The 22,231-nt window shown below is 37.4% G+C and overlaps 1 protein-coding gene across 1 annotated transcript in view; it reads left to right on the forward strand.

Moving 5' to 3' along the window:
* The window catches only part of LOC110045720 (myoferlin-like), a 49,555-nt gene that overhangs the window by 4,196 nt on the left and 23,128 nt on the right, over positions 1-22,231 (forward strand). The window contains exons 4-37 of the mRNA XM_089292563.1: positions 76-315; positions 1,163-1,297; positions 1,873-1,935; positions 2,034-2,087; positions 2,194-2,224; positions 2,346-2,404; positions 2,650-2,685; positions 2,780-2,830; positions 3,208-3,257; positions 3,641-3,723; positions 3,866-3,939; positions 4,145-4,225; positions 4,810-4,878; positions 5,276-5,319; positions 5,683-5,765; positions 6,322-6,422; positions 6,956-7,072; positions 8,186-8,285; positions 8,793-8,989; positions 9,488-9,564; positions 10,180-10,282; positions 10,476-10,595; positions 12,535-12,687; positions 13,062-13,199; positions 13,737-13,820; positions 14,267-14,349; positions 14,734-14,851; positions 15,475-15,571; positions 16,536-16,660; positions 17,529-17,699; positions 18,270-18,324; positions 18,634-18,711; positions 19,520-19,698; positions 20,752-20,904. Of these exons, the coding sequence (XP_089148689.1) occupies positions 76-315; positions 1,163-1,297; positions 1,873-1,935; positions 2,034-2,087; positions 2,194-2,224; positions 2,346-2,404; positions 2,650-2,685; positions 2,780-2,830; positions 3,208-3,257; positions 3,641-3,723; positions 3,866-3,939; positions 4,145-4,225; positions 4,810-4,878; positions 5,276-5,319; positions 5,683-5,765; positions 6,322-6,422; positions 6,956-7,072; positions 8,186-8,285; positions 8,793-8,989; positions 9,488-9,564; positions 10,180-10,282; positions 10,476-10,595; positions 12,535-12,687; positions 13,062-13,199; positions 13,737-13,820; positions 14,267-14,349; positions 14,734-14,851; positions 15,475-15,571; positions 16,536-16,660; positions 17,529-17,699; positions 18,270-18,324; positions 18,634-18,711; positions 19,520-19,698; positions 20,752-20,904 (3,402 nt within the window). The remainder of the gene's footprint in view (positions 1-75; positions 316-1,162; positions 1,298-1,872; positions 1,936-2,033; positions 2,088-2,193; positions 2,225-2,345; positions 2,405-2,649; positions 2,686-2,779; positions 2,831-3,207; positions 3,258-3,640; positions 3,724-3,865; positions 3,940-4,144; positions 4,226-4,809; positions 4,879-5,275; positions 5,320-5,682; positions 5,766-6,321; positions 6,423-6,955; positions 7,073-8,185; positions 8,286-8,792; positions 8,990-9,487; positions 9,565-10,179; positions 10,283-10,475; positions 10,596-12,534; positions 12,688-13,061; positions 13,200-13,736; positions 13,821-14,266; positions 14,350-14,733; positions 14,852-15,474; positions 15,572-16,535; positions 16,661-17,528; positions 17,700-18,269; positions 18,325-18,633; positions 18,712-19,519; positions 19,699-20,751; positions 20,905-22,231) is intronic.

Raw genomic sequence — 22,231 nt, forward strand, 5'->3', positions numbered from 1 at the left:
ATTTGCCGATCTATTCCGCTCTGTTCTTGATCTGTTCTGTTCTGTTCTTAACCTTCACCCTTTCCCTCATCACAGGGAACAGTTTGCCTGGATATAGAATACGTTCCCCCTGGTGGTAGGGACGGAAAAAATGAAGATCAAATAGATGGTGACGAAACCGATGGAGATGAAGATCATGATGACGATGAGAGTCAGGATGACGAGGACGAGCATGATCATGACAGGGGCGAAGAAAAACGCAGCAAAAAAGTGAAGAAGAGAACACCCCGCAGACGCATCGCTAGAAAGTGGAGTGACAAAATAAAGGACTTTCAGGTGATGTGAAACTAAATTTTGGTATTAAGTTAAAATAAAGAGAATGGAGTTTTGCTCGAGTTGGTTTACTTTTTGAACTTCCGTTCCATGTTGTTCTTTCATGATTTTTAACATCTAGGAATAACTTAGAAGAGAAGAAAAATTTTCATATTTACCAATCATGGCTTTTTCACTTGTTTTTGTCTGCATCAGCTAGTATCTAGCTTCCCTGTACTTCTTTTCCTGGCTTTCTAAATACCATTAAACCCGGACCAGATTAACGTACCAGAAGGTTATGAAGTAGATAGAAAGATTGAGCGAGACAATAAATAGCTAAAGAGTGGGGAAGAAATGTGATAGCATATCACTGGTACAGTGTCCATGTTCTACCTCCTTATAAGTCAAAGGTAAACACCTAGCGGTTATTGAACAACCAAGCGGTTTCCATTTTACTGTCGAAATGTAATTGGTTTTACACCTACTACGCAACAGGATTGGCTTAAAAAACTCGCGTCAATTTTTCATCCAATCATAAGTAAAACAAACCCAGTTATGACTCGTTCGCATACACTCGTTTGCCCGCGCTTCGCGTCAGCTAAGTGTAATTATTTGAAGATTTGGCTGGTTCACTGCATTGTCTGTGTCCTTGGTGATTGGCTAGAGTGATTACTTTGGGTTTGGTTTTACGACATCCAATTGAAAACCGCTCTATCAACTCCCCACGACAACTGTCTAAAATTTATAGAAGCAATACTCTAAACTGCTTCATGCTATGGGAAATGCTATCAGCTCCATTATACAATGTTACCAATATTGATTTAATTTCAAAAGACTAAAAAGCTAACATATGATCCTTTGGGATTTTAAGATTCGAATCCATATCTTTGAAGGACGGCATTTGCCAGGCACCAATATTCACCCCATGGTGAGAGTAACAGTAGCTGGACAGCAGAAGCAAACAAGCACCAAACAATCTACAAACAATCCAATCTATGATGACGAGGTTGGTGAACAGGTCATTCGCAATTAATAACACTGACAACACTCCTATTGCAGATAACCGTTTAAGTCATGAGTCTTGACTCATGGTCCGTGGAGTAATTTTGCAATACAGAATGTAACTACATGTACTGCCTTGTGCCGTACATCCCCGATGGAGTTGCTGAATGTAGTACTCGCAAGGGAGCCAGCTGCTAACCATTAAGCTTCGCACAACCCTATTTCCCGTTTCACTGACAAAATCCAACGACAGGTAAACAACGAGTCTAGTAATGCTAAGACGGCCTTTTCCCCCGTTCAACTGTTCACTACTGAGCGAGAAGGCCGTACTGGGAGGATATCGCCTGAGAACTCTCTACTTTTTTCAAATGTAACGCTCAGTAATGAACAATTCATTTCCTCAGTCTTTGCCCAAACAGGCGCGTATTAATATCGGTGATAATACCCGTCGGCATTAGGGAAGATGCCATCCCTCCCATTAGTCAATCACAACATGCAGGCTTTCTCTAGATACTATTATGGTATGGGATATGATAGGGTGGATTTATTCAGCCTTTTTTTTTTCCATTCACCTTGCAGATGCTGTCCTTCAATTTTCGCAAATCTGAGGCGGAGTTGTTTGATGAACTCATTACTCTCGAGGCAAGAAACAATATTCTATTAAATTGGCATAAATTGTAAGGAAATGCCCATCCGTTTAATGCCATTTTAAACACGTTCTCAATATTGTTTTTTTACAGGTTTTTAACGCTAGAGGACTCTTTCGATCCAATGCATTATTAGGCTTTTTTAAGGTATGGCTCTTAAACAGTTTCTAAATCTCGGATTCAGGAGCTTATTGCCAAAAACGTGGTTTCAGAGAAGAGTTCCAAGAAAACAGAATTCTTTTTTTTCTTTCAGTTTGACGTTGGTTTCGTCCACGAAAGAAAAGGTATGAAGAATGATTTTTCGTTTCTTTCCACAACTTGATATTTATTTCTCGTAAAAAAATCTGTATCTTTTCAAGTTGTAAAGCTATAAAGTTAACGCTCTCTTAAATTTTGACTTTTTAGGCCATTCGTTTATTCGTAAGTGGATTATGTTGTCGAAACCAGTTGGAAAGCAACACAAAGTAAGCAACACAAAGGGCGATAGTTTAATAGTATCCACTGAGACTATACTTGTGCTGTGAGGTCAATTTTACGCTTTCCGTTTGCTTGACCTGCAGTGTTAGGAACGTTAATTATTCAGTATTTGCAGGCTTCATAAGCTCCTTGGGGCCTACTTGCCACTGATTTACTTGCGAAGTTAAAGCTGTTCGTACACTTGTGTTGTAATCTTTGATCTTAAGGGCTATTATATAACTATTAATTTCAGGAAAGTGTCAATCTGGGTACCAAAAACTCTCCGAGAGTAAGTGCTGTTTGAATGTTTTTTTTTTGTTTGATTTCACATTAACCTAAGAGTATTGCTAGTTATGTTTGTGATCAACTCGTTTTGTTTGCAGGGTTATCTTAAAGTTACAGCAGTTGTTCAGGGGTCTGGGGACAAACTACCGGTATGTACCAGTTAAGGAAAGGAAACCGGAAGTACGTGTACAAATAGTAGTCACGTTTTAATGCGAGTTAAAGTTTAATCGTCTCTTATGAAAGCTGTAAGGACCATACCACTTCACAGCGCACCTTCTTGTAGTAATTCACCACTTGAATAGTTGATTTTGCCCGACGTTCTCTACGTTTCTGGACTTTGTGACAGCCAGTAGGAAAACCTCATCTATTTTAGTTTTCTAGTTTTGACTGCGTCGCTTCGTAACAGTGTAGGATTGGTTATTGGTGTAGGATTGGTTATGGATGAATAACCATTCAAAGGCCAACCTGAAACATATGTGAAAAGCAAAGAACTGAACCACATTTATATTTTTTCACGTTAACTCAGGTTGGAATAGATGTTCCAAGTGTCGACGATAAAGATGAAGACATTGAAGCGTACGTTTAATTTAGAGGATTGTTTCAAAAGTTCACCGAATTTGATGCCGTAAAATAAATGCGTCTATATTCTTTAGCAAAATAAGCTCATCAACTCTTTTACAGTGTGTGTCACATGAGGGATCTCGAAGATCTTGATGCTCGATCCTGGGGTCTAATGCTCATAAGAGCAATCTAGTCTTCAATTTTTTTTGTGGGCAAACTGTATTTGACGAAAATAATGTATGGGACAGTTCGTATTATTAAAAGGTGAAGCCTGAGGCAAACGTAGGGGTTCTCAAAATAAGCCAGGTGAACTAGAGATTCCTGTGGCTTTAAATGCCTGTCATTTCCAGAGGTGATAAAAAAAATCAAAGTAATATATAATGTTCTACCTTTTTTAGGAATTGCCTAACTCCAGTCGGCGTGCACCGACAATCAGCTGTGTTTGTTTTAAAAGTTTACCAAGCGAAAGATCTTCCACAAAGTAAGACTTTGTTGTTGTTGTTGTTGTTGTTGTTGTTGTTGTTGTGGATGTGGATGCTGCGCCTACATTCGATGTTAAGGTTAACATACTAGCTATGTTTTAAATAATAACATGATTTATTTTTTAACGATTTAATTATTAGTGGACGCTGGAGTTATGACGAAGTTCAAGAAGATTTTCGCTGGACTGCCCTTGTTGTCTAAACGAGCCGAAGAGGTACATTAATTTTTTCGGACATTAACACTCTTGTCGTTAATCTTCGTTGCTTTATGTGTTACTACCATCTTCCTGTTGATTATAGCAATCTAAACGTGCTAAATCGAAGCAATCTTCATGGCTAAGCTGTATCTTATCTTTTAGTCTACAGAGGATTTTCATAAGCCATAGACTCTGATAAAATCAGCTTCTTTTCTTTTCAAAGATCCCTCAAGCTAAAGAGGACCTTGAAGAGGAGCAAAATCTTGTGGATCCATATCTTATTTTTAGCTTTAGTGGCAATCAGGTAGGGAATAAGCAGACGATGTCCCTCCTTCTCGATTAATGCACGACATTTTATGCTCCCTGTATTTTCTTGAAGGCTTGGCTAAAAAAGGTGAAGATGGAGGGTCTCATAAAAGTCGTCGTTGTTTTACATATACTTTACATGCAGCTTTTTTCGATCAGAATTATTAATTAATTTCTCAAGGCTGTTAATAGTTACAAATCTTTCCGCAGGACTTCTTTGATAATCTGTTCTTAATTGTTCAGGCCTGATACATTGAAGAGATTGGATAACATAGAGTCTCATTTGTTTCTAAATGTTGTTGAGGACGCACGGCACAGAAATACAAAGGCAAACATTAAATCAACCTGTCTTTTTCTAAAAATTAATATTCTTTACTAGTGTTTTTCTTAGGTATAGTAGTAGTTGTCAATGGTATCGTACAAACAGAAAACTTACAAGGTGATGAATACAAAGAGCGGGTAAAAATCATGCATTGAGCAACTGTACAATGGAGTGAACTTTTTATGGATGTTTATAATAAGTATATTAGGCTGCGTAGTTTTTGGGGTGGCAAAAACTTCTTTGTGTCTTTCCGACTTCAGGTGTCCACCGATATAGAATACAAGAACAGCAATCCAAAGTTCAGACAAGTCTTAAAGATACCTTTTGTGGTTAGTCTCATTAACAAGCGCTAATATTGAATCTGCCTTAAGGTTTTGTTTTGGTTTATTTTCTTTTCTTTTGTTTTTTGCTTGTTTTTTTGGCTGTTGTTGTGTTTGTTGTTTTTAATCTCCTGAATTTTTCCTACGAGTTATTAGTACGTGGAAAGAGTTAAGGTTTTCTCTTTCGGGTCAGGCGACAGAGTAAGTTCAAGATCGTACTTTTTTTTCCCGTATGCTCGGCCTCAAAAGCAGAAAGTTATAAAACGTAAATCGTGCATACATCCGTCTGTAATAAGTCAATAACTTTACTCCAAATTGTTGTAGAACAATGACTTAAGCTATCATAGGTAAACAGGTCATTTTATTTCGCTAGTTAACGGAAATGTTCTTTTTTTTTTTTTTCTAGTTCCCTTCAATGTGCGAGAGATTGAAATTACAATTGAAGGACTGGTAAATAAATTAGGCATCATGCATATATTGCATTAAGTCTGAGAAAGATTGCTGAAATTGCTTTAAAAAACGTTATAGGAACTTACTCTTCTCCACATGGTGTATATCCTTGCTGAATCCAATTAGTAGCAACACCATCAAGATTTTTGCAGCTTGATTTATATTCCACGTGACTTAAATACAATATACACATGCGTCTTGTCATTTAGAACACAAGGTGGTATGTAGATACTTTAATTGTTGTCAATACACTTAGAAGCCTGTTTTATTCAAACAAAATTGCAATTTTCATTTGTCTGTAATCGCTTTTATATATGGCTGATTAGCAAGACACTATGTCGAGATCAATTTGTCGTTCCCTAGGGACCAAGGCAAGAAAAACGACTTTATAGGCACAGCGTACTTGCACCTCTCGGCCATTTCTGGACAAGGAGGACTGGGAGAAGGTAAACAACACAGTAGTTGTCCTTTATCATGTTCATGTTCGTTTAAAAAAGCGCGATTACTCGATAGTAGTCCGAAAATTTTAACGATAGCAATGTTTCTTAGACATTGTCATGAGCTGCACTGTATACCTTTTGGTTCTATTCTCTCATTATGTGCATTCTTCCTAAAATTCCTTCAAAGCGGAAAAGGGGTTGACAGTTGAAGGTTCCATGAAATATGAATAAATTTTTGACGAGAATAATGAAGGAGATATTAGATTTGAAGCAAAAAGCAAAAAGGAAAAGAGTTAAATAGATTTAAATGAAACGTTTAGTTAATAATCGATAGACAACAAAATAGATTAGCTCCACCTGAAGTCCTCTGGAGCTGTTGAGTCTATTTGCTTCTTTGGATTAATTAATCCCTTTTTTATTTCTCTTAAACTTTCGTTTAAACTCATAAAAATTCAGACTCCCCCTCTCCCCTCTCGCTCTAGGGTTATATTTCTCTCGGTTGTTTACGTTGAACCGTCTAGTAGTTCTCATATAAACCTTTGAATTTACTCTTGCTTCGTAGGATTCTTGCCTCAGTTTGGACCGTGTTACATCAATTTCTACGGCTCTCCGAGAGAATATCAGAAAACGACTGACAAATATGAGCACCTCAACAAAGGAATTGTAAGTAAATTTAATAGGAAAATATTACTTTACCCAAATGTCACATGTTATTGCTTTCTTCTCGGCTAAGTATTTCACCTGCCAGCCGGCCAGCCGACCAGCCCGACAGTTTCTTTAGAAACCAATACTCAAAGCAAATGTGGATTACTTTCCTACACAAAGTGAATTCCCACTACATATGGTCAGTGTAAAACGCAGACTGAGGATTGCAGACTGCAGACTGCAGACTGAATATCAAGGATAAAATGCAGACTGAGGGTTAAATGCAGACTACAGACTCCCGTTAGCCTGTTTACAGCTCTCAATGATGGAAATGGTAACGCGATTCAGTTAAATAGTCTACAGTCTGCAATCTGCATTTCAGTTTACCCTTTGGTCTGTAGACTGCGTTTTACCCTCAGTACCCCTGGTCTGCAGTCTGCATTTTACTCTCAGCCTGCATTTTAAGCCCGGTCTGATCCTATATATACCTAGCAGTCTCCAAGTGTGATTTAATTCATATTTCCTCACATTAGTGATGTTTTTCTTTGCAGGGAGAGGGTGTTGCTTATCGCGGACGTCTTCTCGTCGAATTGAGGACCGTTCAAACTCATGGCACAGCTCGCCCTACTCGACACGCAATGGCTAAACAAGATGAAATAAATGTTGAGGTACGTAATGATATCCCAAAGCGTTTTACTCGCGTGAACCGATCGAAGATAACTAAGTGCATTTGGGTAATTTAATACAAAATGGGAGTTTTAAAAGATGTAGTGCCGCACATTTGATATTTCTTGATTATTTTTCTGTGTTTTGTGCGTCGGTCTTTTAAGTTTTTCATATAAAGGGGATCTATATTTCTTTGCGTGTATTCTGAATAACTGACATAGAAAACATGTACGTTACTTCGTGATCTTTGTACTAGGATAAAACTATGAGCGTTATTTCGATAATCGTTATAAATGGCCGTTTTTATACTAAAGACGCATCCTTCTGGACGAACTTGGGCAAAAATTTGTAGTTCGTCTGGTTGTGCGTCTCTAGTATAAAGACGGACACAAGACGTATTATGCGTCTAGACAAACTATACTTCGAAATTCGTCTTGAACGACGAACTAGGAGAGATAGTTCGTCTAGACGCATAATACGTCTTGTGCCCGTCTTTATACTAGAGACGCATAACCAGACGAACTACAAATGTTTGACCTTGTTCGACCAGACGGATAATGAGTCTTCAGTATAAAAACGGCGAGGACGCATTATCCTTCTGGACGGATACTGCGTCCTCTAGTATAAAAACGGCCAATTTCTTGAAGATACTACTCGATCAAATTCAAATACAGGCTTCCCGTATTGTTTCTTGCTCTAAGGCTGCTACGATCTATCCTCCATCCTTTGTAATTTCGGCCTGTGAGAGATTAGCAGAAAAATGTTTGAAATGACATTTGACAAAGATAATATGGGAGGCGGCGTGGTCGAATGGTTTAGGGCGCTGATTTGAAATCTGGAGGTCCCTTGTTCAAATCCTCCACCCCACCGCTATCTGGATTTTTTTTCGGTAGTCCCGAGTTCAACTCCTCGACCGCGTTGTGTAAATAGCCAACTGGTCAGCCTCCCACCAGTTGGGATTCTTAATAGTTTATGTTCCATTTGCAATATCTGTTTATATATTTGCAGTGTCTCCGATTACCACAACAGTGCTAAATACATTTGACAATTAAATAAAGTTATTTATCCATTTATTTCTTATTAATAGGTTTTAAGCTTTCTCGTCTCTCTTTTAGCCGTTTAAAAAATGTTCCAAGTTTACACTGTTCGCGTGTTTCCACGAGGCCACTATGATCGCAGTGACTGATGGGTCGGTGGAGTTCGAAATCAGTATGGGTAAGTGGTTCTTGAATAAAGACAAACGAAATAATCGATTACCAGTTACGTATACATGTTATGTACACTGCGGCATTCTACTAGGGTGAGAGGCGCCGTGACATAGATTGTTGGATTGTAGATTGAGCTTTCGGGGGTACGAACCCTGGTACATCTATTAAAAGATTAGCACTGCTGTACTAACTGGGGACAATGAAGTAAGCAAACCATGATATTTACTTTGACATTGTATGATAAGTGCTTTCAGAAGATCTAAGACCCGATTACTCTAACACCCTTGTGTGCCACTGAGCACCTATGAAAATAATGCAGAGGTAGGGGTAAGGTAACCATACGATGAATTAACATTTCACCGAAGGGAAGAAGAAATGCTCCTAGCCTACTCACAGCCTCAGCCCGAAATAAACTCTGCCTGCTTGCCTGTCTATTTGTCTATCTTTCTAAATAATTTTTCTTAATTTCGATTTTCATATATACCAACACTGAAACTATTTTAATGACTTTCAGGCAACAAAGGAACAAGGTTTGATGAATCCGTTGCGCCTTCGAATACCACTCCATGTAAACCAGTGTACGATCATTCGCACTATCACTACTTACCCTGGGGTGGAGAAAAACCGTGTGTCTGGATCGAGTGCTCATGGGAAGACATATCCTTTAGAATAGAACCACTCAACATCTTGACCAACATGTGGAAGAAGCTGGTAAGCAGTGAACACAAACCAATTATCTTTGATTTAGTTTACTTCGGTTGAATAAGACTTATATTCATTGATCATTGTACAGATTAAATATGAACGCGAGAGGCACTATGGCCTACGCAGTATCTAGTTACTGACATTGGAGAGCTTTCTTTGTAACTTGTAACTAATGTGGTTGTGGCATTGAAGAGGTTATTGAAGAAATGGCGTAGAAGAAATCTTGGAACAATAATAACTATCGGGCTTTGGAAATAGGCTGCTAGTGACGTACCTTACGGTCCAGTAATTTCCGCTCAAATCTCTTTACTTTTTCAAACTTTTAAATCACTATGAAATATCATACTTCAAACCATGGCAAAATTGTTAACCTGGGCAATTTTGAGACCAGTAATGTTTTAGTCAGGAGTACATTGGAGAGTTTTTCACCAATGAAATACATAACTATGGACTGGAACATATTGTAAAATTAGTCACGACCAAATTTTTACCGCTTCTCTACAGGAAGTCGATCTAGAGGAATTACAGAAGGGAGAAAAGAAAATGCAATCAGTCCTGGAAGTGTTTAGTGAAGCGTGCGGGTAATAACTGTTGACATGATCACTTGTCTGCTTAGTTCCCTTATGTTTCCAGGTCTAATTTAGTTCTATCTCTGCAACATTGTTCAATAAAACCTGTGGAAAAAGCCACGTATACTCAAAGGATTAAGACGATTCCGAGCTACTTTTTGTTGCTGTGGAAACGAGTTTTCGTACGCTGAAGCGATCGTCCATGTGAAACTCATCGATCAAACTAAGGGGTAAAAGGCAACTGGGAAATGACTTTTTGCTCCCCTCCCTCACCCCCAAGCCTCTTCCATGACCAGACTTGAGCAAGGTGTTGTAGAAATGCATGTCATGGAAATCAGATCGTTGTTATGTTGTCATCCTAAGTATTGAATTACGATTAAAACTGATTTAACTTGTATCGCTCAGGAACTATAAAAATACCGGAATGGAACTTCTTTCCCAAAATAAATCTTACTGAAAATGGAGGAATGTTATGCACTTCATTCTCTCGAACTGGTTATATGCCAGTATATTTATTATAAGTGTTGTTGTCTAAGATTTTACCTTTAGACGTATATTAATAGAAATTCCTCGAGAATATTTTGCCATTTTGAGGAGATTTTGTTCGTTTGTTTGTTTTATTTCAAGGTTGGAGTTAATTCGTTTTCAAAACGAGACCCTCAAGCTCAAGAGCCAAAGCCAAAGAAACTCACTGGACAAAGAATTACAGAATCTCAGAAAGACAGAACTGGTAAGGCTATGCAAACTGGTCAGTGCCATTACACCTCACCAGATACTGAATACATTCTTTACCGTATATTTAGTCGAAATTACAACATGCCTTAAAGGTATAATAATGCCAATAACGTTTTGTTTAGAAATAATAAAAATAAATAAATAAATATTGTCTCCTTTTAAACCTGTTGTTTGAACTTCATTGAAAGGAAAATCTGATGACTGAGGCGAAGATTTTGAGTAAGAAACCGGAAAACGAACTGAACATGGAGAGTGTCACCGAAGAAATTAAGAACTACATAAAAAGAATCAGAAGCATGGCTATAGAGGTAACTAACTGTGCGGAAATACTGTAAACAACTCGCCTCCAAATAGATTACTACAATCTAACTAGTACTAACTTTCCATGTTCGCATTAAATGTGTTTAACAACTCTTGAGCCGTCTACAGAACGGCTGAAGACATCTTGGTCTAAGTCTTAATTTTATTTTTTGCAAGACAAACTTTGTCAGAATTATTATTTAATTAATGTTAATGTTAATTATAAACATCATCTAAAAACATGAAGTCTATCAGGTCGAGTAGCCGAGTTAACGTCGTATCACCAATTTGTGCAAAAAAGTAGAAAGCCATTGGAGGAGATTTAACATAATCCCAAGGCTTTGAGCATTTAAATTTTTGGAGATAACTAAACTCACTGAAAAAATCATTATTGTCAAGATTTACCACCGGAGCATTCATACTCTGCTTAGGTTTCTCATGGCTTTATCATTCCACTATTGCGTGATTTTACCATATTAGGTCGAGAGAACGCACAAAATATGAGCCCGTCATTCGCGTGCGCCTTATGCGATCGGTACGATTTTCGGATAGTGCAAGATGTATTTCAAAACCTAGAAACCGAAATACTAGAAAATGACATATTAGTGGAATAAAAATATCCCTTATTCGATCCCTTAATCTTAATTTATTCAATTTCGCACCTCTACCATTGGTATAAATTAGTTTACTTTTCGCACAAATCTTTTTTTAACTTGAAAATGGTGCCAGGATGACACCGAAACGTCGTTGCTCAGTTTTTTCGCTTATCTTTATTGTTAACTGTATTTCCAAATTTAATCTTATAAGAATAAATAGAAGACGAGCTATTTTAATAATGCATCAATACTAATTAATTTTAGTAGAATTCTACAAGTATACTAATGCAAATGTCGTAATCTGATTGGCTGAGCCATTGAACACTATCAGCCATTAGTGTGCAGTGGCTCGAAGTCGTCTACGAAATGGCGACATTTTTTTCGTTTTTCCAAGGTTTTGGAGGAAAATTTTGATCCAAATGGATAATTAAATTCCTGAGAAGTCAAAATGAAGGACATTTTCGGTGTCTTGACATTTAAAAATGTTGAAATTATTAAAAAAGTGATGCGCGCTCGCACAAAACTTCAACTTTTAATGACAATTCAATCGGAGCGACTTTTTTCAAGCGCAAAGTTTAATAATACGCCATGAAATAATTGGAAACCGTCATTTGAAGTAGATTTTAGTAAGAATTCTACTAAAACAATTAGATTATTGGCTCTCGATTTCTATGAGGTGATAGTTGATGAGGCCGAAGGCTTCATCAACTATCACCTCATAGAAATCTCGAGCTCATAATCTAATTGTTAAATAGTGTAAATGTACTAGCGTTCTATCACGATTGCGGTTCTCTGATTGACTACGCTACTCACTATCTATTCTGTGATAGATAGTGAGTAGCGTAGCAGTGAGCCCTTGTTAACAAAATGACGGCCGCTTCTTGGCGTTTTCGAAGTGTCTGAAGAGGATGTAGATAAAGTTTTTAACGACTATTAATGGCTGCGCCCTCGTCAACTATCACGTGGTAGAAATCGACAGCGAATAATCTTTTTGTTTAATAGTAATTAGAATTAGCAGAAGACCAATTATTTATTCCCGATAAGCCAGGAAAAGCGAAGATTTCTGATTGCTGAAACTGAGAGAAATAAACGTGCAATTTGCAAATATTTCCTTGAATCTTTGACTTTCTTGCATAGTGTAATCATGGACTACACTGAAACGTTTATTGTCGTTCCACCGTGGCTGATTAGAAAAACGTTTTACGTGATAGTTAATGCGATAGCTCGCCTAACCCGTGTGAATGTAAAGGAAAGTAGTATTAGCCGTTGGTCTTAGTTATAGAGCTCTATTCCAGTATCTCGATTTGCTTTTCCAAAATAGTATACCTCATAACTATTTAATTTGTTCTAGCCTCAGCTGAGCATGCCTGACATTATACTTTGGATGATCAGTGATAAAAAGCGAGTGGCTTACTGCAGGATCCCAGCACATCACGTTCTGTTCTCAGAGAATGAGGCAGCTTGTGGTAAATTCTGTGGAAAAACCATTGAGTTTCGCTTAAAGGTCAGTAACAATGATGTCATATTATTGACACTGAGTACTACAACTAGCAATATATAGCCCCTATCGATCTCGTTGCAGATTTATGTTGTGAAACATTTCTTTTTATCAGCCGAACACCTTTTTCGTGTCACGAAAAAGTCCTAAAATTTCCATGACAATGTCTTCAAGGGAGAAAGCAAAACAAGATAATATTATCATTAATGTTCAAACCAAACTGAGATTGCGAGAGAAATCCATTTAGACAGATAGTGAGAGAAATGTTCCCCTATTACTTTTCATGCATAATTAAATATACTTGTGATATTGAAACTGAAATTCTACTTAATATTTTTTTTCGCAAGAAACGTAATAATTTAATATTCCCAACATTTTAGTACCCTGGACGAGACGCTGAGGAAACCCATCATGAAATTCCTGCGTTAGTTCGCTTGGAGTTGTGGTTAGGCCTAGCAACACAACAACAACACTGGATTAACAGAGACAGTGGAGAGTTCAACGTGTACGCAGAAACGGTATGGGTCTTTGTTTTGGCAATTTCTACATGAACAAAGTAACACATTTTAGAGGAAGTTTGAGGAAGGGGCCTCTGTTATTTTATCATTGTAAAAATTTAGTCGCAAGATTTTTATGCATACAGCCTCAGCAAGGCGTTTTTTAACAATAGCATAGAGGTTTTGGTCAAATTTGAGGTATTCACAAATAGAATATTTCTTTTTTAATTAAGTGTAACGAATTGTATCATGTGATGAGATTAAACCGCAAAACCAAATTAAATCCTTTCTTTCTATTTTAACAGTAAATACGTTATTTCTGGCTCGGAATAACGTAAAAAAAATCATTTCGAAAAATTCTGCCCTAATTCGGTAATGCAATCTTTCAATTTATCCCTCCTATACTTTAATCCAATTTGTACTAATGTAAAAAAAAAAAGTTGCTGTTCATTTCTTATTATACAAGCAATGAATTTGACAAAGATACCCTTTTGTAATTTTTTAGGAGATACCAAGATTGGCACATTGACTTTTGATGTTTTTTCTTTCAACTTTTAGTATGAAAATGACATGAGAAAAGAATCTGCTTGGAGTCCATCTACAAGTCGAACCTGGCCTCACTACTCTGATGTATCTGGCAGTGTACGTAAAATCTATTCAATTTTTTAAACGTTTTGAAGACCTGACGTCTTATAAAGGTCAATACTTTGCTATATCATCTGCTGATTTTCTAACGATGTTATTGTTTGTTTTATTTGTTTTTTGTTTTTTGTATTTTTGCTAATTGCTGCTATTTTAGTTTCTCTGTTTTTGTTTTTGTTCTTAATTCTATTTGTCGTCATAGTATGGGAGATGTTATTGTTTTGGTACTAGGTACTAGGAACATTGTTTTTGTTGTTTGTTCCATTGTTAATTTTCTTAAAAGGTATCAAGCCATTTATGGAAGACCTTGCGAGAGCTTTAAAGCGTACATCACTTTTTCGCTGCTAAGGCTTCCCTTGCAAAAGTCATTACAAAACCAGTCATATTTTACAGTCGTTAGAAAACTAGTCATATTTTAGGTTGAGTTATTTTGTTTTCTATAACAGTTGGAGCTGCCAAAGGATTCTTTCACTGAACCAGAAGGATGGAAATTCTCTGGGGACTGGAGGAATTCTAAAGGAGATTTAACGTAACATGAAATTTCTTTTCTACATTTTCCCTCAATTTTTGTTTGCCGAGTTCTGAAATTTGGGACTTGCAGGCTCCTTCTTTTCACCTTTGTTAACGAAGCTTTTAAATTTGCTTGGAACTTGTAGGTTATTTAGCCGCCCTCTTAACATTTTTAGGCCAAAACTAGTAGATAGGAAATTATCATTTTAAAAATTGCTTTGGCTTGACAATGATTTCTTTAGTTCAAACATATTTTTTTTTATAAAGCGTTATACAAAGGCATCTTTCTCTTTTCTTATTTCGAGATAAATCCACCTTTAAACTTTCAATTAGCAGTTGCAATTACGTTTGAATAGCAACGTGAAATACGTGCAGGATTACGTATAATTCTTGTATCTTTTAGCACGATTCGACAGCTTGAAGAAAACCTCACAGAATTCCTGGATGAGGTGTACGAACATGAAGCGAGAAATTTTCCTGGTCGGGACTGGACACCAGACAATCCAAGATATGTGGATTCGGTTAGAAAAACTCCTACAGAATTTTTTCCGCCTTTGCAATTGCGGTCTTGTTTTAGATTTGTTGTGATCTGATATGTATTAGTCCATGACAGGAGAGGTAGGAGAGGTACCCCCCCCCCCCCCCCCCCCACACACACACACACACATAAGTGTTATTCCTAAGGCAATCCCTCTCAAACTATTTTTACCCAGTTCTCCAGCTGATAATCATCCACACGCGTTGGTTGGATATTTTCGTGTCCATATTACCAAGTCACAGGACTGAATAGTTCTACAGGGGCTCCATAAGGATAAGGTCTGTTTTGGGGATTACCTCTTTAGTTATATACCGTTCATCTTCTCTTGATTAGTCCTGTCAAGAAATTTCGAATATTTTTATTTCTTTTGAAACCATAAAAGTAGGCCATCACCTTCAGGCTCGACAAAGTCCTTTCCTGGTCTATGTATTTATTTTAAAAAAGGCCAGGTCGAACTTAAGCATTTAGTGTGCTTTAGTGCTTCGTGTTAGCTGGAGAGAAAATGCATTATCTTGGTTCTTTTTTCCATTAAATTAATAGAAAGTACGGAACAGTTTTGATCCTTAGCAACCACATATCACCGCAAAATTTTTTTTCCTGTTGTAGCATGGAGAAGAGACAACCCTAACTCCTGAGCCACCGACAGGCTGGATAAAGACGACTGACTGGTCAGTTGACCTGAACTGCGCTGTGGATGATGAAGGTCAGTATTTCTAACATGTGTCAAAAAGAAAGCTATGATTACAGATTGTTCAGTAAAATCCGAGCAAAGAACGAATATAAAAAATCTCCAAGGTCTCCCTTGGCCCCTTGGAGTTTCAATGGGAACTTAAATACATTGATTCGAGGTTTTCAAAACGCGCAGCAACGCCTCCTTTGTTCATGGGTTTCTTGCGCTTCCCAAGCTGTTGCTTGGGGTGGGACAGAGCCTCGGACAGCGACTTGAGAAGGGTGAAATGGCGCTGCACGAAGAAGCCATTTCCTACAAATGTCTGAAACAAACAAACCGCGTTCGAAGTTAGACGCTCTTCTTAGGGCTCGTAGCGAGCCCAAAGAGCGAAGCGATTTCATCCTCTTTCAAAGTATGCATAAAAACATTTCACGTACGACTTACTAACATGACCTAAAGCCGGTCGTTTTCGAAACAATTTAGGTTTCCAGTCAATAAAGCAGACTAGCCTAGACTATCTACGGTTCGTAGTACTATTGTATTAAGTTTTTTTTAAACGTTATTATTGAAATAAAGTGTGCAAAGTGCGTGTGTACCAACAGATCATAAAGAGTGTATGAAACACAGATCATTGTTTTTTCTTAACAGCAAGCAAGAAACTGGATTGAGCGCACTCATGTTACATAATATTACGTGTCCGCACTACCCACTTTACTTTTTTTAATTTTTTAATTTTTTTTACTTCCCCCGCCTTCTCGTCCTCGTCCTTCTTTTGACAACAGCGTGAGCTTTTGGAGAAAAGTCGTATGACGACATAAAAAAACAAAAAAACAAAAAAACCGTGAAACAAAAACACAAAAATCCATTTTTTTTAAATTTCCCTTACGACTGAAAAGTTTCTTCCTCTTGACTTCGCATAAGTTAATCTATTCAATTCTAGCTCAAAAAGGCCAAGCGTTGCGTCCTTACTATTTGCTTGATGTTATTTCTTTCGAAGGTTGGCAATACTCGAAACACCGCTCCTATTACGAATACGGTCCTGAAGAAAAAGCGTTTGACATGAGCAGAAGGAGAAGGCTGATAAGGCCCAGACGACGCGATTTAAAAGCTTCTGTTAAACAGGTCAGAGGAACGTCTTCTATTTTCAGTGGTAAATTAAGGGGTAAAGAAGTAGGTGAAAGATTATAGGTTGGTTATGAACTTGAACTTAAACTTAAACTTATGAATTTCAGCGAATTACTGCGTGTGGTGTGCTTTTAGCCTACAGCTATTGTCTGTATTTCTTGTCTCTATTATCAAATTAGTGTAAATAAAGATTTGCTTTGATTTGATTTGGAAAGGAATGGAATCAATGTCACTATATCCTTAACCCGTTAATAAAGAATAATGAATGGGAGAGTATAACTAATTTACCAGCCGGTTTCCCCAGTTGATCAACACAACCTGCATATCTGCAGGCTCTTTCGTTGTCTATATGGAAGGAGCAGGTGAGGAAGATAGCATTATTAGACATAATTCCCACGCGCTGCATTCACGGTGTTAATCATCTGGCCTGTCGAATACGTATAGCAACTTTTCATAAAGCACAATGCAGTACGAGGGCGTGGCGTTTTATCCATCTATGCGTCTGCCTTATGCCCGTCAGTTCAGACTCTGAATTTCTGAAGTGTGTCTGCAGTTATAGGTGTACGTAAAATTGATACTATTTTACAGTCTTTAATCTGGATGTTGTTAGAGTTTTTGCTGCTGTTGTTGTTATTATTATTGTTTTTTTATGTTGTTACTGTTGTTACTGTTGTTGTTGTTGTTGTTGTTGTTGTTGTTGTGGTTGTTGTTGTTAAACTAGCCCTAGTATACTGTAATGTCGCTCGTTGGCCCAAAATCGAACAGAATGTTTATCTCTTTTTTTTTTTTTTAAGTGTGACAACACTCACTATCATTGCATACACCTCATTATATGTGAATCTAAAGCTTCTGCATAATACATTAGGTTCACGATGATCCGAAGCCAACTGACGGATGGGAATATGCTCGATCTTTCCACGACAGTTTTCACCCAGACGAAAGAAGATCGGATTGTTTAAGGCGAAGAAGGTGGCTTCACAAAATCGTACCTGAAACTGCTAAGAAAGGAGGCAGTATCAAATTTCCTGTTTTTAAGGTATTGGTTCAAGGGCTGGTGAGTTCACAATTTTCAGGGAAGACCATATTGAGCAAAATGTAGTGATCTCTTAGTGATCTGGTATGACGAGCAGATCATTTATGATCTGCCATATATTGACAGTCAGGTGACTCTATTTTGTTTGCATTTAACGCAAGTGACTCATTATCGATGGCAGGAAAAGTTTGAAAAGATCTATACATAAGAAGATTTTCGCGCGAACGTCCTTAAGTGCTAGGTTCGTTTAAAGTCACCCATCACCTAACCGGAAAGAATAAATGTATTCTAAAGAATAAAAAAGTTCCGTGTGCAGTTTTTCAGCAAACAAGAGGTGTACGAAGGTAATTTTAAGACTACTTTAACTTCGCGATACACTGTAATGTACATATACAACAAGGCACTCCATTTGTTATAAAGTCGAAAAATGGAATTATAAAAAGGAAACTTCTGCTCCATCTTCTATGTTGGGGTTTTATTAAAAGTTTGGTTTTAGCGCTAGCCACAGCTTTATTTCTTTCTTTTCGTTTTCTTTCTTTCTTTTCGTTTTCTTTCTTTCTTTCTTTTTTCTAGTTAGGAAAGGAGAGTGCTCTTTGTGTTATTCCAAGGATGCTCGTGACCTATCAAAGTAGGTTGAAAGGAAAGTTATTCACTTACGTCACGGAAAAACGTTATTTTCAAACTAGCAAGAGTAATCTGGGCACCAAACACTGATTGACCAGTTTTGCTCTTTATTCAGAAAAAAATAAAGAACTAAATAATATAAAAGCTATTTTATGATCGTAAGTCGATTAACTTTTCTCCATTGGTTGTCTTTTATAATACAAAACAAATACAGCACACTAAAAGCCTTCTTGTACAACTTTTTTTCCCTTTTGTGAAATCAATCAAATTATGAGTTAACTTTGCTAGAAATTTTTAATTTCTATTGTACTAGGAGCTATCAAATGTCAGCTGTGGGTCTCTATTTATCAAGCTCGTGGTCTTATAGCTCAGGATGATAGCGGCATGAATGGTAAGTAAATACAAACAGTAATAAGGACAACTGCTTCAGCTGGAGTCAATACTGATAGGTAAATATTAGCTCATAATCCAGTACCCAGATGTGTTTGGTTAACCCGAATATTTTTCAAACGCCAATCTTCAACTCCTCAAACTCCATTCCTTTCTCCCCTCCTACATCTCTTTTAGAAATTCATAGTTGTTAAATATTTCCCTTTCCCCTTCGTATCAGCCCTTTCAACCCTAAATTTCTCCAATTTAAATCAAGACCCCCATACCCATGTATGATATGCCATTGAAATCCATTGATTTGTGTATTCCAAGAATCCCATCAACAACCACTAAGGAAGTGATAGCCTTGACAAACGGTGGCTTGAAAGGAGAGAATGAAAAAGTTAAAAATAGTCAAAATCTTTATAAATATTAGGTATACCCCAGTACTATTCCTTATTTTACATCTTCAATGAATAGGTTAATAACAAATACACAAGAGGCCGCATTATTAGTATAGAAAAAATCCCAAAACTTCCAGGGTGGTGAACTACATCATGTATAGGGAGAAGGGTCGCAATTTTATGCTTTCAACTGATTAGATCTTTACAAGATCATTTTGCTGCAAAATTTCATCAAAATCGGCCAGATTTGATCCAAACGGTGACGTCACATGCACATAAGAGTGCTCCCGTTGTGAAAGGGTTAAGCCCTTACTCATTTCCAAAGATTGCCTTACAACTTACTTGTATCATTGTTCCTTTAAACATATATCTAACACAACAACACAACAGTTGTTTTTGTACTGATACACCAACCGCTTGTTCCAGATCCCTACGTTCGAGTTACGTTCAGCTATCAAAGTCAGGTCACAGAAACTCTGACTCAGACTCTCTGTCCAACCTGGGACCAAACGCTTATTTTCAAAGAGATCGATATTTTTGAAGACCCAAGAACCTTGAAAGGGAATCCTCCGAGTGTAGTAATGGAAGTATTTGACTACGATAAGGTTTGTAAGTTTTGTTTTGCGTAAGGAGTTTTAATTGAGAATTAGTAGATTTATCGTATCTATAGCAAAATTCTCGATCGTGATTGGCTCTCCACGCGCCTATTTGTCACGTAATCGGCACGCGATCACGTAGGTGTCCAATTACAGGTATCCAATTCGAACTTTTCGTAATTGGACACTTGTAATTGGATGCCCACGTGATTCGCACGTCAATTACTCGCGCTTCAATGGCTTCCTTTGCATTATTTCCTAGTGTTTTCAAAACTTTTGAAAAGCGTTACAGACGTTTTCACTCAAAAAAAGTTCTCAAAAGACTTTTTTAATTTCCGAAATTTGTTATAGATACGATTAATTAGTAATTGGACCTCGTGTCAAACAATTCAGGGAGTAATCGTGCTCGTAATTTCGCGATTATTCCCTGAATTGTACTCCACTCGGTCTAATTACTATTACTAATATCGGCAAGTCATTCAGAAAGGGGATCCGTCGTTAATTAAAGATCGTTGGAGATTGTAGGTTTCAAGTAGGTATTTCTAGCTGATTCGTCTTGGTACTTTCCTGAAAAAAAAAAATGAACATTTAGAGGCTTTCGGGTGATTATGGAAAGTCAAATAACGTTATCTATCTTGGTGAGAATACCTCCTCTTCCTGTCTCGTGAAGCATGGATAGTAGCACGATGCATTTTGCAAATTTACGTCCGTTTTTAAAGAAACTTGTCTGGTGTTATTTGTAACGAATTTCGTCGAAGCATTGCCAAAATAGCTGTGGATCCACAGACTGTGTTTCTGTACTCTACTTTTGATGTCTGAAACTGATTAGCCAATAAGGGTGCGAGAAATTTGACAGTTAACATAACATAGCGATTCCTATTATTTATTCGTTAAATCACTCATGTGCCAAAGTGAAGAAGTGATAAGGGCAAGTTAGGCAAGTAATTAGTTTTCCTCTACGCATTCCTCTAGTCGGTGATGACTTGTTTCGAGTGGTTCTTATGTTTCTAAGATTTAGCTTTGGAAACTAAATCCATAACCTGAAGTGATCTTTATTTTCAGGCTGTGCATGATATCTTGGGGCGATGTATTTTCAAACCTAAAGTCCGGATTGAGGGGAGTAACGGACCTCCTTTCCCAAAACTTGCGTGGCGCAAGCTGCGCCGAGCTCACCAAGATGCCGGTCAGATTCTGGTCGAATGTGAACTATTTCTGGTAAGAGGACTTACTAAATCTTCCTTCTTTTAGACTGTTCACATACTGTATTCAGAGTCCCCTACTTTGCAGTGCTTTTCTTGAAATCAGATCGTTCAAACAATGCCGCTATTTTGGATTCACATTGCGAGCGCCAATCTGAAGAGATTACCAACCTTATCCTTATCCTGGAAAAGAGCTGGAGGGCGTCAGGATGTAAAGCGGGGTAGTATTCACGGATTGCACTCGCCATATGAAACCAAGATGGCTGGCATTTGAAGTGTTTGGAAGGCCTCGGCGAACACAGTGCCGCTACTTTTGTTTTACATGACGAGTGCCAATCAGAAGAGATTACCAACCCAAGTGTGGGCCGGAAAGAGGTGGAGGGTATCAGGATATGTAATGGGGTAGTATTTCCAGATTGCGCTTGCCATATGAAACTAAGATGGCTGTCATTTAAAGTGTTTACAAGATCTCGACGAACAAACCAAAAATACAGACTGTAAACAGAGTACTTTCCTTTCCTACAAGACGAAAATATCTACGTCAATTTTAATATCAACGTTGTTATACTGCCAACGTGGGTCGTCGAAATACTTTCAGGGCTATAGTTCCACAATATTTCATGAACATTTTGAGTCGCGCAGAGAGAAAAAATTTTACTACTCGCTTGAAGAAACACGTCTTTGAAAGTCGTACTATCGCTGTCGTCAAAACTGCAACTCTAGCTTCAAGGCCTTGTCTAGGGATTGCCGCACTAAAAGGTGATACACAAATGAAGCATGACTTATCTCTTTTTGATTTATTATCTTTTACAAAATATTCATGTTAAACTCTTACTCGTGGGAGGTCCCATATCCAGACGGCAAGACCAAAAGTAGTATTTCCTCTTTTATTGACGTTTATACTATGAATGAACGAAGTGTGTATGATTATTTGATAAAATATAGAACAATTGGTTTTGCCTTGAAAGAAATTTTCTGCTACTTTCAAGGATTTTAAATGTTCTCTTCAAATATTACTCAGGAAAGCACAATACTTACTTACTTACAGTACAATATGATCGTTAAGACTACATTACATTGTTCTTCACATAGCTATAACAAAACAGTTGGAAAATGTCCAGTGTTTTTTTTTTGCTTTAAAGTTTCAAACAAAAGGCAGCACTACTAACGCTACCTTTCTTATATATGTACAGTATGAGCATTATACTACTAACCAAAAAAACAAAACAAAACAAAACAAAACACTACTTTAATAGTTAACAAAACAAAGGAAACACGTCATCAGTGCATGTTAAATAATATGTTGACAGGATTTTTGGAAAGCAGTAAGAGACTTGTTTTTA

This window comes from Orbicella faveolata, unplaced genomic scaffold (assembly GCF_042242905.1).
Source record: "Orbicella faveolata isolate gen_17 unplaced genomic scaffold, um_ofav_v1 contig_1, whole genome shotgun sequence".
In the NCBI taxonomy this organism is placed as follows: Eukaryota; Metazoa; Cnidaria; class Anthozoa; order Scleractinia; family Merulinidae; genus Orbicella; species Orbicella faveolata.